Genomic DNA, 15,191 nt, shown 5'->3' with positions numbered 1-15,191 from the left:
CATTACAGAGTACATAGTCATGTCACTGACTGTCCTCAGAGGAGCTCACAATCTAATCCTACCATAGTCATAGTTTAATGTCCTACCATATTATTATTATGTATTTATATAGCACTGACATCTCCTGCAGCACATTACAGAGTGCATAGTCATGTCACTGACTGTCCTCAGAGGAGCTCACACTCTAATCCTACCACAGTCATAGTGTAATGTCCTACCATATTATTATTGTGTATTTATATAGCACTGACATCTTCTGCAGCACTTTATAGAGTACATAGTCATGTCACTGACTGTCCTCAAAGGAGCTCACACTCTAATCCTACCATAGTCTAATGTCCTATCATATTATTATTATGTATTTATATAGCACTGACATCTGCAGCACATTACAGAGTACATAGTCATGTCACTGACTGTCCTCAGAGGAGCTCACACTCTAATCCTACCATAGTCATAGTCTAATGTTCTATCATATTATTATTATGTATTTATATAGCACTGACATCTTCTGCAGCACATTACAGAGTGCATAGTCATGTCACTGACTGTCCTCAAAGGAGCTCACACTCTAACCCTACCATAGTCATAGTGTAATGTCCTACCATATTATTATGTATTTATATAGCTCTGACATCTTCTGCAGCACATTACAGAGTGCATAGTCATGTCACTGACTGTCCTCAGAGGAGCTCACACTCTAATCCTACCATACTCAGTCTAATGTCCTACCATAATATTATTATTATGTATTTATATAGCACTGACATCTTCTGCAGCACATTACAGAGTACAGAGTCATGTCACTGACTGTCCTCAGAGGAGCTCACAATCTAATGCCACCATTGTCATAGTCTAAAGTCCTACTATATTATTATTATGTATTTATATAGCACTGACATCTTCTGCAGCACTTTACAGAGTACATAGTCATGTCACTGACTGTCCTCAGAGGAGCTCACAATCTAATCCTACCATACTCATAGTCTAATGTCCTACCATATTATTATTATTATGTATTTATATAGCAGTGGCATCTTCTGCAGCACATTACAGAGTACAGAGTCATGTCACTAACTGTCCTCAGAGGAGCTCACAATCTACTCCTACCATAGTCTAATGTCCTACCATACTATTATTATGTATTTATATAGCACTGACATCTTCTGCAGCACATTACAGAGTGCATAGTCATGTCACTGACTGTCCTCAGAGGAGCTCACACTCTAATCCTACCATAGTCAGTCTAATGTCCTACCATAATATTATTATTATGTATTTATATAGCACTGACATCTTCTGCAGCACATTACAGAGTACAGAGTCATGTCACTGACTGTCCTCAGAGGAGCTCACAATCTAATCCTGTCAGTCTAATGCCCTACCATATTATTATGTATTTATATAGCAGTGACATCTTCTGCAGCACTTTACATAGTACATAGTCATGCCACTGACTGTCCTCAGAGGAGCTCACTATCTAATCCTACCATAGTCATAGTCTAATGTCCTACCATATTATTATGTATTTATATAGCACTGACATCTCCTGCAGCACATTACAGAGTACATAGTCATGTCACTGACTGTCCTCAGGAGCTCACACTCTAATCCTACCATAGTCATAGTCTAATGTCCTACCATATTATTATTATGTATTTATATAGCACTGACATCTTCTGCAGCACTTTACAGAGTACATAGTCATGTCACTGACTGTCCTCACAGCTAACAATCTAATCCTACCATAGTCTTAGTCTAATGTTTTCACTATAGGCTTGTTCTGGGGGAAACTAGTTACTGTAACTACTTAGTATTATGTTGAGATGTTGGAGGAATATGAAGTGTCTGGATGAAACCCATGACAATATAGTGGGAACATGGAGCCCTGGACTCAGCACTACAATATAAGAGTTGCATCTGCTGTGCCGCTGTCCTGGTCATATCTATCCTCTCACTTCCATGTCACAGATTCAGCCCCTCTAATAGTCTCTCTGATTCTGGGGGTGACATGTTTTTATGATATAGAAGTTAGCCATATATCCAGGGGAAATAATATTGTGGTTCTTCAGCTTTGAGAAGCAAGCCTCCGGTCTCAGCGTATAATACTGTGTATTTATTTCCATTATCCGGAGAATAACGTGTGTGTGAGCCCAGCGTCAGTCCGCTTCTCATACAGCCGCTAAGGAATAACGCTCCCGACACAGGTGAGGATTGTAATCATTTATTGCACTTGAGAAGCTCCCCGCAGCACACCAAGAAGCCAAGAACAGTTTAGCGGAGCTGATAAAATATCTTCTTTATAGAAAAAGGTAACTCTGATTCAAGTCTGGATTCTCAATAAATCTTCTAGAAGCAGCAAACTATGTACAACGAGACACATTCTCCTCTGTTAGCAAATATAATATAGCCTCTGTTATAGGACAACCAAAATATACAGTATAGCGCTTGCACGTCGCAGTGATGGGTCTATGTACACAGTAGTGGCCAGTGCAAGGTTTATCAGCAGCAATACATGGAGGGGAGGGGGGTGGGAGGCTGTTGCAATCAAAAAACTTAAAATATCTGGTTCTGTAGTTGATTGGTGCTGCCACTCCCTGCTTTCAGATCTCACCCCCTGCGGTTCCGTCAGTAGCATATGGGGCGTGGCAAGTGCCACACCTCCTTACTGATGGGCTAAGCAATCGAAGAGGGGCGGAGCAGGAAGCAAGCAGTCTGCAGAGTCGGCAGAGGGGGTGATCTTGTGTGAACTGACGCACCAGGTATTTTACAGGTTTTTTTATTGCCGTAAACCTTTTTAAAATAACATTTTACATATTACAAATATAAAATACATTATTGATTCAGGCATTCAGGAAACAAAGTCGCTGAACTGGGCCAGTATGCCAGAAGAAACAATTAGACTGCTAAGATGTGTCGCCTGCAGTAATCCTCGGTTTCGGTGCACGCCGGGCACTCCTGGGTGACCAGATATAAGGAGGGTCTTGACTTGTCGGACGTGGGGATTATTCCCTCCCCGGTACAGTCCAGTGCCTGATCATGGCACAGCTACTGACTCTCCTGTGCTTCCAGTGTATCTCCAACTCACTGACACGGACCGCACCGCTCTCAGCCCTGGCCAGGCTGAGAGACAATAACACAGCACAAGCCATTATTAAACCTACTATTACTATTGTCTGAAGAATGCTGCCAACACCCCCTGTGCTGTGCTCTCTGCTTGCTTAACTCCTGAAAAAGCGGGTCAGAAAAACCAACCCTGCCGCCTTCTCACACCTATATTTACCTGGAGAGCACGTATGGTTTTGTTTACATTCATTCACCCCTCGACTACAGGGAGGAGCGTGAGCTTTACCTCTCCTCTGCCAACCGGGAACACCCTAACAAGGGGAGTAACAGCCATGGCTGGAGGAAGGTGATCAAGGATGCACTAAGTCAGCTGACCAGAAGCTGTTCTGGAAACAAACACAAAGGTCACATGACCAGAATTCTGGAGTCTGAAAATGATACTTGGGTATTATTTGTGGCGGTTGCGTAACTGTAGGCGTTTAGTGTTTAGGAGTTGTAAAGAATAATCTTTAATGTCCCATGCCAGCAGCTCTAAATATATCAAATATATCATCTGACAGGGAGTGAGTAAAGAGTCCAAACTTACTTTTCAAGTCAAAAAGGCAGCTAAACATTCAATTTCCAAAAGTGTGGCCAGCTAGAGACAATAATGGCAGACTCACTGGATGTGACCGCTGCCCTAGCATTGCCAGGATCTAATGACTGCATGGTGTGGGGAAATACTGAGGCGTTTGAGCGTTGGGAGGACTGCAGCCTGCAGCTCTGGCTGGTGGTGGTGGGGCTGATTATCACGTACCTTAAAGAGGAACTCCAGTGAAAATAATGTAATTAAAGTGCTTCATTTTTAAAATAATTATGTATAAATGATTAGGGTTTGCCCATTGTAAAATCTTTTAAATCCCTGATTTACATTCTGACATTTATCACATGGTAACATTTTTACTGCTGGCAGGTGATGTCACTGGAAGTAGCTGCTGCTTGCTGTTTTGGCAGTTGGAAACAGCTGTAAACAGCTATTTCCCACAATGCAACGAGGTTCACAGACAGGAAACTGCCAGGAGTACCACGGTCCTCAGAGTTTCTTGTGGGAGGGGTTTCACCCCCAATATCAGCCATACAGCGCCCACTGATGGTCTGTTTGTGAAAAGGAATAGATTTCTCATGTAAACGGGGGTATCAGCTACTGATTGGGATTCTGGGATTCTTGGTTACAGTTTCTCTTTAAAATGACTTAATTTGACATCAGCTAAACCAAATGCTTCTACACAGTCCAAACAACAAGCTCACCTGCTGGGTGCAACCATGCCCCGGAGTTCAGTGGCCTTTCAGCACCAGGAGTAAGTTTGGGTGCTCGGCTATAGGACTTTAGGTGCCGGGTTATCATCATAGGGAAGGAGGGATAGTACTAGGAGTAGGCGGGGGAAGGTAGAGAATTAAGTTAAAGTAGAAGATAGTGAAATATAATGATCAGTATTTTACTACAGCATTCCATCGCTTCCATTTTATTCACCCCTCCTTCAGATGTACATCTCATTTCACAACTGGCTTTTATCCCGGTACTCCACCTGCCCTCTAAAGTATGGACTCTCAATGTAGGCAATCCGTCACATGAGCTGCAGCAGCTGTACAAGAGTGGGTGGGAACATCAGCTTGTGGGTGGGGACAGGCAGCCCAGCATCCTCAGACTCCCCTCTCCCCAGCCTTTTAAAGGGGCACTATGGCAAAAAATTGTAAACAGTAAAATATGTGCAAACCTAAACAAATACGAAGTAAGAGTTTTTTCCAGAGTAAAATGAGCCATAAATTACTTTTCTCCTGTCTTGCTGTCACTTACAGTAGGTAGTAGAAATCTGACAGAAGTGACAGGTTTTGGACTAGTCCATCTCTTCATAGGGGATACCCAGCAAGGCTTTTTTTCTTTATAAAGATATTCTCTAAAAAGGATTTAAAAAATGATGCTGACCAGCTTCCCTGCTGGCTACACAGCTTTTTGGCAGTTGGACAGAGCAACTGCCATTCACTACGTGTTTTTAAAAATACATAAATCCCTGAGAATCCCCTATGAAGACATGGACTAGTCCAGAACCTGTCACTTCTGTCAGATTTCTACTACCTACTGTAAGCGACAGCAACACAGGAGAAAAGTCATTTATGGCTCATTGTACTCTGGAAAAGATGTACTTCTTATTTGTATAGGTTTGCACATATTTAAAATTTTACAGTTTTTCGCTGTAATGCCCCTTTAAATGAGGGTCTAAGGTCGGGCGAGGTGTGGGGATATCGTACCTGAAAAGTAGTTGTGTTTAATGGCAGAGGCTGGGGTGTGTCAGGCAAGTCAAGAACCTCGGTATAACGTTCACAAACCGTTTTATTGATAAGGTCGGTGCCGGTATAAGGATTAGGCCCGTGCGTTCGGGGCCGGTGTAAGGATTAGGCCCGTGCGGTATAAGGATTAGGCCCGTGCGGTTGGTGGCGGTATAAGGATTAGGCTCGTGCGGTCAGTGGCGGTACTCAGCAGTACACCAGTCTGCTCCTTTCTCCTGGCATAACTGGCTCTCTTTAAGGGAGTGTTGAAGGGTCCGTCCACCCAATACTGATCGCGTCGGGCAATTTACTGGTAAAGTCGTGGAAGAGCATAAGAATCAGATGACTTAAAGCAGCACTCTACTTTTCCTGGTAAAATGAACCCCTCCCACTTCCTGTTAGAAGCAGCTGAGGTAGCCTTTCCCAGAATCCACACGGTGACAGCAGGTAGGGATCTACATCAAGGGGAACTTCAGTCATTGTAGCGTCCACAGTACAGCTGGAAAACATTGTTTTTCCATTAGTTATGGAGGCCAAACAAGGAATGTAAATGAACAACCCACCTCACCCACCTACACAACAACCTCAGCGGCACAATTCAAATGGCGCAATATGGCAAATTTCACTTAAAAACAACCGGCTTGAAGAACCGAATCCGTTTTTATGAATAGAATAGCTTTTTTCTATGGTTATCCATGTAGTGTATGAAAGGGGAACTGTAGTTAAAATTACATTATGAATAAAATTGCTAAGTTTTCTAAATGTTTTACAAAATTAATTTATAAATTAGTCAGTGTTTGCCTTTTATAAAATATTTCCTCTCCCTGATTTACATTCTGACATTTATCACGTGTGGCGACATCTTTGGTCCTGTCAGGTGCAGATGTACAGAATATTTGCTGACTGAACCTTCTAAAGCAAGAAAATCGCTGGTCTCCCTGAATGTCTTTGGGGGAGGGAGAGTTCTGCATAATAAATAGCCCAGGCTAAGCCTCAGTGGGAGGGTGGGCCACATACCAATATACAGCGATGCAGAGGTATAGGAAGTGTTTCTAAAGCTGAAACCAGGAGAATTAACACAAAAGTGGGTCTACTGAATAATTTACTGATTTCTACTATGTGTCGTTACAGGGCCTCTTTAAAGCGGGATTGTCACCATAAAAAATTTATTTCAACAGCAAGTGGTCTGAGTGCATTAAGTGATAAAGATGCTAATCCTGCATTCAAAACTTGCAAAACTTTTTCTGCAGTTATGGTTTGGAGTTATCACATACTTTAGGAGCACTGGCCCTAGTGCCAAACAGTGCCAAAGAGTTGAATGCTGGAAGTTCTTTTTATCTATAATATATTCCTCCTCTTCCCTTTATTTCCCTGCCTAGCTGCTTATCTGAAACACTATCCCCTGCTCACTTGTGTTTACAAGCAAGGCTGAGGTGACTCAGCAATTGGAGGAGAAAAAAAAAGTGCAGTTCCTAGTATACACCTCAGTGGGAGTGTCTGAAGACTCTGGGAGGAGGGCAGCTAATGAATACACAATGAGCAAGAGAAGGGTGGAGGGGGGAAAACAAAAGTCGGGGAGGATATGATGTCAGCATTAGCTTGGCAAGATGGCCACTGCCTAGAATAGGATTTTCTGCTTTTCCTTTATAAAATTCACAGGAATCATTACATGGATAGCACAATACATCTGTTATGTAAGTAGAAGTAGTATTTATCTACTTATATATGTGTTTTTTATTTCTAGGTTAGCATGGGTGTCGCTTGTTCTTTAACGCTTTTCATTTGATTAGTGCCCACCTCATCTGATGGATCATTCATTTACATTGCTTTATGTATGGTCACCATGGTCTGGATACTGAAAGTTCAGTCATGGGTGGAGCGACCCTTGGACGTCACGTGACTGGAGCAGTGAACAGATCAGTCATTCGCGTTCATCTTCCTCCCGTGCTCGTCACCCTGTACACACACGCGTCAGTAGTGTTGCGTCTTCCTCCCGTGCTCGTCACCCTGTACACACGCGTCAGTAGTGTTGCGTCTTCCTCCCGTGCTCGTCACCCTGTACACACGCGCGTCAGTAGTGTTGCATTTCTCAGTGCCATATTTCTGTGCTCCTCTCCGTTCACGATGCCCATTACGGACACGCGCAGCACAGTTTAACCGGAAACTTGGAGTACATGAAGGTCTCGCTCATTCAAGTCCCCTTCTGGAGAAGCAGCTAGCCCGGCATGAGGGGGAGTGTAGGGGTCGGATGGGGTGGTCCATGCTATAACACTCCAGCCAGGCACATTAGGATAAGGATGTGTAATCCCAGCAGGTAGGTGAGGAACAGGTAGCGAGATTTCGACCTGGAGGTCAGTAGCTTCGAGCAGTAGAGGCTCCGCCCACGCAACCACCTTCGTATGGATAGCGTTCCACCTTTGATCTAAGGTAAAACAAATAATAAACTAATCAGTAAGGAATTCTGCCATTTATCATTATACACTTTTTAGTAGTGCACTCCTGGATAAACGATTTTTTTTTCTTTTAGCTATCCCCCTGCACTCCTGATATTGCCCTATATCTGCTGATTCAACACCTATCACTGCTGACCATACTTTACTACTCCATATTCTCTCCAGTCTAGGCTCATCTGAATGGAAGAACTTTTAGCATTGCCCGCTTCAACACCATTACCACCACTCATCTTGCCTGCTAAAGTACCACAGGGCTCAGTCCTTGGACCTTAGCTTTTCTCCAGCTGAACATACTCCAGTTTATTAGCGCAGTTGGCTTCTTACATGACTTCTAAGCAGATCATCACCCCTGCCTGAGATAACGATTAATACTATCAACACCCCAATAACTCTGGTTCCTTCAGTGCATTGTTTTGGGGTAGCTTTTACTTTGGTCCCCTCATTGAAATGTTGCATTAACAACTTAACCGCATACTGTCTTCTCCAGTCAAAAAACATCTCCCAGATCTGTTCCTTCCTAAGGCAAGACATCCTGACTACACAATATCAACACCCTCTTCCTCGGTCTACCCATTATTATGTAGAAATATAGAATATCCACCCATCTAGAGAGGTGAATCCTAACGACTGGATAAGGATTAGGAGGTGCTCAAGAATATAAAACTATCACAGTTTGAAAAGGAGCATTAAAGGACTCCCCACTAAGATGTCCCAAATCAGCTGTTAAAGCAACAAGATGCCTTTGATGTTATTTTAAGTCTTTTATGACCCCAGAGGAAGTGGGTACAGCCCGCGAAATGTAAGTTTGTGGCTTAATCAAAATAGGTTATCTTAAAGGACAACTGTAACCTAAAAAAATTGACCCGCTTAACAGGAGGGAAGGCTCTGGTTCCCTCAGAGCCTCCCTGTTTCTCTCTGCGTCCCCTCGTTCCATCGCCGGGCCCCCTGTTGCAGCCTTTGACTTTAAGGCCACGGAAGTACTTGGTTCTCTGGTGGGACATTTGAAATGGGAGGCCTGGCGGGGCAACGAGGGGATGAAGAGATGAACGAGAAGGCTCTAAGGCAGGGGTGTCAAACTCAAATACAAAGTGGGCCGAAATTAAACACTGAGTCCTAGTCGCGGGCAAACCTCAATGTCTAGTGACCACCTCCATCACTTCTTACGTTCCCTGGTGTCTAATGGGCCCCCTCCAACCCCTATACATGTTCCCTGGTGTCTAGTGGCCCCTCACTCCCCTATACAGTTCCCTGGTGTCTAGTGGTCCCCCTCCCCTATACAGTTCCCTGGTGTCTAGTGGTCCCCCTCCCCTATACAGTTCCCTGGTGTCTAGTGGTCCCCCTCCCCTATACAGTTCCCTGGTGTCTAGTGGTCCCCACCCTCCCCTATACAGTTCCCTGGTGTCTAGTGGTCCTCTCTCCCCTATACAAGTTCCCTGGTGTCTAGTGGTCCTCTCTTCCTTATACAGTTCCCTGGTGTCTAGTAGCGGCTCCCTCCCCTATACAGATCCCTGGTGTCTAGTAGCCCATCCTTCCCCTATACAGATCCCTGGTGTCTAGTGGCCCCTCCCTCCCCTATACAGATCCCTGGTGTCTAGTGGCCCCCCTCCCTCCCCTATACATTACCCTGGTGTCTAATGCTTCCCCCCTCCCTCCCCCATATGGCTTCCCTACTGTTCTAGGGCTTCACCTCCAATATAGCTTCCCTGGTGGAACTAGAGTGGGCCAAACAATGCAAAGTGGGGAAACCACTTGGGGGCCAAATTTAATGGCTCTAAGGGCCAGATTTGGCCCGTGAGCCGGAGTTTGACATGTATGCTGTAAAGAGACTCTGAAGTCTCTCTTTTTTCCTGATTTTCTCATATAATCCTTTTAAGCATTAATGCCCAAGCGAAATCGCTGCATCCCCGCGGCAGATGTGTGATTTAATACATAGAAAACGACCTGCAAAGTTCTACGACTTTGCAGGTAGCAGATCGTGCTGCCCTGGAGAGGCAGAGCTTTGTGCTGTAGCTCTGCCTCTCTGCAATAAATCTCTGCGGGTCTCCGCCTCCTCCCCACCCCTCTCAGTGAAAGAAGACAGAGGGGCGGCGATCAGCAGAGAATAACTGCGGAGGAGGCGGAGCTACAGTGTAAAGCTCTGCCTCTTCTAGGAAGTAAAGCCCTGTGAGCCCGGGAGCTCTGCAGGCCTATTCCTCAGTAATAAATCTGTCATCTGCCATAGGGATGCGGCGATTTCACTTAGGCATTAACTCTTATTAGCCCTATATGAGAAAATCAGGGAGAAAAAGAGACTTCAGAGTCTCTTTAAGGGATTCAGAACTTTCCCTCTTTTTACGGGAGTCTCTAACTTTTTAGTTTTTTTTAAGTTACAGTCGTCCTTTAACAGCTGGTATGGGAATAACAAAAACTAAATTGAAAGACAAGGCATAGGAATTACTTACCGAAGCACCGGAGTTTGAGAAGTACCGCCCTCTTTCTTCCCCATCAGAACACTGCAGTCTTGCAGCACAAAGAACCCTCCCTCAACATCGAGTGATTGAGTTCCTACAATGCTGCCCCCTTTTGATGGGGAAGGAAGATGAGAGCAAATGACCATGAAAACATGATGCTAATAAACAGAACCATGGCCTGATTTTCTGATTTCCCGTACCGCAGCGGTTTCACTAGTTTTCCGAGGCAGCCGGCACTTACTTTCCGCATCATGACATTCTGAGCGGGATCAATAATTAAGGCCTCCCGCTCGTCGTCTGACTCCATCTGCAGCGAGAACTCGTAGTCCCTGGAAGAGGACGCCGTCTCCAGCCTGGAACGAGCAGACACAACATATTTTTATAGCGGGTTATTGGAGCCAGATTCAGATAATTGGGATACATTTGTAAACACACCATGGTAAGCAGATACATTCTGAGGATGGAGAGAAAATATTACAAGCCGGGCAGTAACTGGGCCAGGCTAAGCAGGGCAGCTATAATAATGGCCATTATACAGGATTTCACACCCGCAGTCAGAGCATCATTACCACCCCCCAAAATGCTTGAGAAAATTATAATTACGGGACAAAGATCTGATGTACGGCTGGTTCTCGGCATCAAACGATGAGAGCTCCCTTCTAACATTAACTAGTTGGACAGACACTTGCTATAATTATTGTTTGGCATCATCCTTGGTGATGTACAAATATACCAACGTAGGAAAAGCAGAAAGTGATAGACCGTATATACTTGAATATAAGCAGACTTTTTGGGACCCAAAAAAGGTGCCCCAAAGGTTTGTGTGTTTGAGAGCCTTCACCATCTCCTGTGCAGCTCTGTACTCACCACTAGAGGTCCAGGGTTTATGGTCTTCTCATTCCAGGCAGCCATCTCCCGCTCTGTCCTCGCCACTAGAGACCCACGTGACCGCAGTGAAGCTTGGACCTCCAGTGGGCAGTACAGAGGAGTAAGGAGGCGGGAAGACGGCTGCCCGGAACGAGAAGAGGTTGCAGACAGTGAAGCTTGGACCTCCAGTGGCTGGTACAGAGGTGTAAGGAGGCGGGAAGACGGCTGCCCCAAACGAGAAGAGGTTGCAGACATTGAAGCTTGGACCTCCAGTGGAAAATAAAGAGCTACACGGATGGGATGACTGCCTGGAATAAGGTGAGGCACTGCAGCTATAGATACAAGCAGGCTTCCAGTGCGCACTCTGCATCATATACATCCCCCATCGACCAACAAATAGATCCCTCTCTGATGGAATCTAATCAGAGAGGGATCTATTGGCTGCCTATACACTGCACACAGATTTTGAATCTATTTCAGCATGAAATCGGTTCACAATCTGTGGCGCTGCCGCTGCCTCTGCCTGCCTCTCCGCCCCTGCTTTCCCCCGCCAGCAGCAATACATTACCAGTTCCACCGGCGCGAGTCCCCGGGTCCATGCTGTCACCTCTTCTGGCTGGCCTTCTTCAACTTCACTTCACTTCCTGTCCCCTCCTGTGAGAAGGGGACGTTCAAACAGTAGAGAGCCCTCCGCTGGTCACAGGACAGGACAGGAAGTGAAGATGAAGAAGGCCAGCCGGGGAAAGGGACTGTAGGGACCCGGGGACTCGCGCCAGCGGAACAGGTGCTATTATTGCTGCATCGGTCGTGGCTGACTAACGACGCGTTCCTGACCTGCCGCCGATCTAGTGAAATTTTCCGCCTGGACAGACGGAATCGATCGATTTGCGTAATCAGTTTTACAGCAGATTTGGTCACAGTGATCGAATCTGCTGTCTATCGGCGGGAAATCGAGTGAATGTATGGGCACCTTAAGAAAGCCTTCTTTACTAGCCTAAATGGTTTAATTACCAATTACGTATAAGCAGGAAGGAAGTCAAGGATTGAAACGGACATCCTATTTATCACTAAAAACAAAGGCACTGTTATCTCCGGTTTGGATGCGGATTTGAAGACAAAGTGTTTTGTTTAACTATTTCAGTGATGTTCTGCTAGAATTTTTCTCTGGGATAGTAGCTTTAAATCTGTGAGGAATCTTTTAAAGCAAAGTAGAAATGCTGGCTTTCAGACCACTTTAAGTCCACTGCGGTATTTACTGAGTTACTCTCTTTATCACCCACACACCCCTCATAAAGAAATACCAAAAGGCTAGTGTGGCTTTACCTGTAATTACCATATGAGTTGCGGGATTAGTGCCTACCATGGTGCCTAAAATAACTTGTTTTAGAGAAGTGGGGTGCAAACTATATTCCATTTGTGCTCATGATTTGTAAAGGTTATTGCTCGACCAAGACTTAGAGATGTCTAAAATGCAAGCATGGTAATAGTACTCCATGTTGGGATGGGAAGGCCTAACCCACCTTTTTTACATGTTAAACACAAATGTATCAACACTGGAATGTAAACAAACACTCTCTGAGAAGCGGTCTCTGCCTCAGGCACACACAGAGTTCAGAATAGCTCATTAGAAGATTTTAATATATAATAATAAGCAGTTATAATAGAAAAAGAATAAAATGCAATGGCAGCTTTCAGGGCAAGATAAACTACACTTTGGGAACTTGTAATTTGTAGACAGACAATAATACTTGTGCACAAAAGCAAATATGATAACTGTATGAGTAATACAAAGTAGGAAAACACATTTTTATTGAATGTTATGTCAGAGTTTCAGACCACTTAAAACACAATAGCTAACCTGATAGGGGACATGGATTTTTCCTCTTGGTACAAAGCCGGTATATTCCATCTCTCCCTACACATTTCCCTGCTTTTTTAAATAGTCCACACTTCACTATAATGGATAGGATTGTGTACAAGAAACAGCAAGGACTGGGACTGTCAACAGACCCTAAATATGCCCTTCCTAAATAGTACTATAGTACCTAATATATCAGAGTAACCAAGCAGCTCAGGGTGACCCAAGCTACTAGGAATGTATAGGGGGATAAAAGGGACCAAAAAGCCCTCCTACTAAAAAAGCAAAGCTTGGTGTAATTTGCCTTCTTAAAACAGAAGGAAATTTGCAATAATTCAGTTATAAATGAACATTTGTGGTTACCCACAATGCACCGCTACTAAATATGCAAATTATCCCTTTTCACCCTTGTACCCAATATATAACGTTCATTGGTCAATTTAAAACAATATAATAGGTCACACAAACAATATAACGGGTCATACACATCAATACCACCAAAACAAGTGAGGGGATGGTTATCAAATGGACGTATTCACAAGGACTGTATCACACCAAGCCACAGAATAGTGCGCTCTAGCGTTGTCTTATCTATTAATGAGGATGCCAGTCGTCACAGGCGGTCATCCAGATATCAGTAAACCTATGATATACACACAGTCCTAATGTAAGAAATATACAGAGGTGATCCCTGACCCACTCAGGAGGCACAATTCCAAGATGATGCAGCATTGCATGTGCAGCCAAACATTAGCAAAGGGGCCTCAGTCTCTATACATAGATAGTTTTCCCAGCAATAAACATCGCCCCCAACAATTCCACATGTTTCCACTATTAATGGGATCTAAGCTCAACACACACCATACAATCTTGGTTGTTCAATCTTACCACTTTCATGTAGTATAAGAGCTTATCCAATCAACCATTCAAGGTATTTTCAATCTCTTGGCCCTTATACTACATAGATTTGGTAAATCTGTGCAACCAAGATTGTATGGTGTGTGTTGAGCCTTAGCCTTCATCAAGAAAAATAAGAAAGGTGCAATATGTCAACTATGCATAATGATAGTGTTACAAAGTATAGGCCAAGTCAGAGCCCTGACATAACTCCACGTAGATAGTGTGCAGGCCGCTGCTACACAGCACCACAGCTGCCAGCAAGTCTGGTGAAAACAGAAAGGAGACCTCCAACCTTTTGTGTTGCTGTGTGAGGAGCAGGGCCTCCTCAGCAGCCTCCCTCCGGCCTCTCTCCTCAGCCAGCCTCTCTGACACCTGCGAGAGCTCCTGCTGTGTGGCTTCATGGCTGACTTCACTCTCCACCAGCCTGACAAAACAAGAGAGACACGTTACACCTCCGGCTTGGTTGGACTTTGATAACTAATGACAAAAGAACTCAGGAGAACCACAAGCTGCTGGGGGCGGGAATGGAAACTCATGTGGGGGTGGCCAGAAGCAGCTGAGCTGGGGGCGGGGCGTGGAAACGCAGGTGGGGGTTAGCCACAAGCTGCTGAGCTCGGGCGGTGAAAAGCAAAGGGGGTGGCCAGAAGCTGCTGAGCTGGGGGCGGAGCAAGGAAATGCAGGTGGGGTGGCCAGAAGCTGCTGAGCTGGGGGCGGGGCATGGAATCGCAGGTGGGGTGGCCAGAAGCTGCTGAGCTGGGGCAGGGCATGGAGAGGCATGCAGGGGTGGGCAGAGCTTCAGAAGACATTAAAAAAGAATGTCCTGTCAGCTTTGCCGAGCGGGCGGAGTTTCTGACACTGATGTATTATGGGCGAGCGGGTAAGTTATTAACCCCAAGACTCATTAAAGCGGATCCGAGATGAAAAACTAACTATAACAAGTAATTTGTCTATATATCTTATCTAAAGTTTAGATGGTTTACACAGCAAATCTAGCTGCAAACAGCTTTAATAGAATAAGAATATTTCTTCCTGGGATACAATGGGAGCAGACATGTTGTTTGTAAACATTACACAGAGGCAGGCTTATCTGCATCTTGAGCAAAGAAAACTAATCCTCCCTCCTCCTCCCTCTGAAATCTCTAGCTAGTAACACCTCCCCCTCCTCCTGCCCAGACTGAGCTCCCATGAGCCCTTGCTACTGTCTGAAAGTGCCTTGGCTCTCTGAAAACCTGTGGGCGTGGCTTATTTAGTTTAAAGGAAATTAGAGCATTAAAACAAAAACCAAAAAGTATT

At 44.7% G+C, this 15,191-nt stretch overlaps 1 protein-coding gene across 7 annotated transcripts in view; it reads right to left on the bottom strand.

Moving 5' to 3' along the window:
- Window positions 1–5,235: 5,235 nt before the first annotated feature.
- LOC137538247 (golgin subfamily B member 1-like) overlaps window positions 5,236–15,191 on the bottom strand; it is a 185,883-nt gene continuing 175,927 nt past the window's right edge. For all 7 annotated transcript variants that reach the window (XM_068260302.1, XM_068260304.1, XM_068260306.1 and 4 more), the window contains 3 exons: window positions 14,191–14,322; window positions 10,515–10,626; window positions 5,236–7,792 (listed from right to left, as the gene is read on the bottom strand). In XM_068260302.1, coding sequence (XP_068116403.1) covers window positions 7,634–7,792; window positions 10,515–10,626; window positions 14,191–14,322 — 403 coding nt within the window. In that variant the 3' untranslated portion in view covers window positions 5,236–7,633. The remainder of the gene's footprint in view (window positions 7,793–10,514; window positions 10,627–14,190; window positions 14,323–15,191) is intronic.

Source organism: Hyperolius riggenbachi, chromosome 11, assembly GCF_040937935.1.
Source record: "Hyperolius riggenbachi isolate aHypRig1 chromosome 11, aHypRig1.pri, whole genome shotgun sequence".
Lineage (NCBI taxonomy): Eukaryota > Metazoa > Chordata > Amphibia > Anura > Hyperoliidae > Hyperolius > Hyperolius riggenbachi.
The sequence above is the reverse complement of the archived record's forward strand: the minus strand, read 5'-3'. Positions and strand labels throughout refer to the sequence as shown.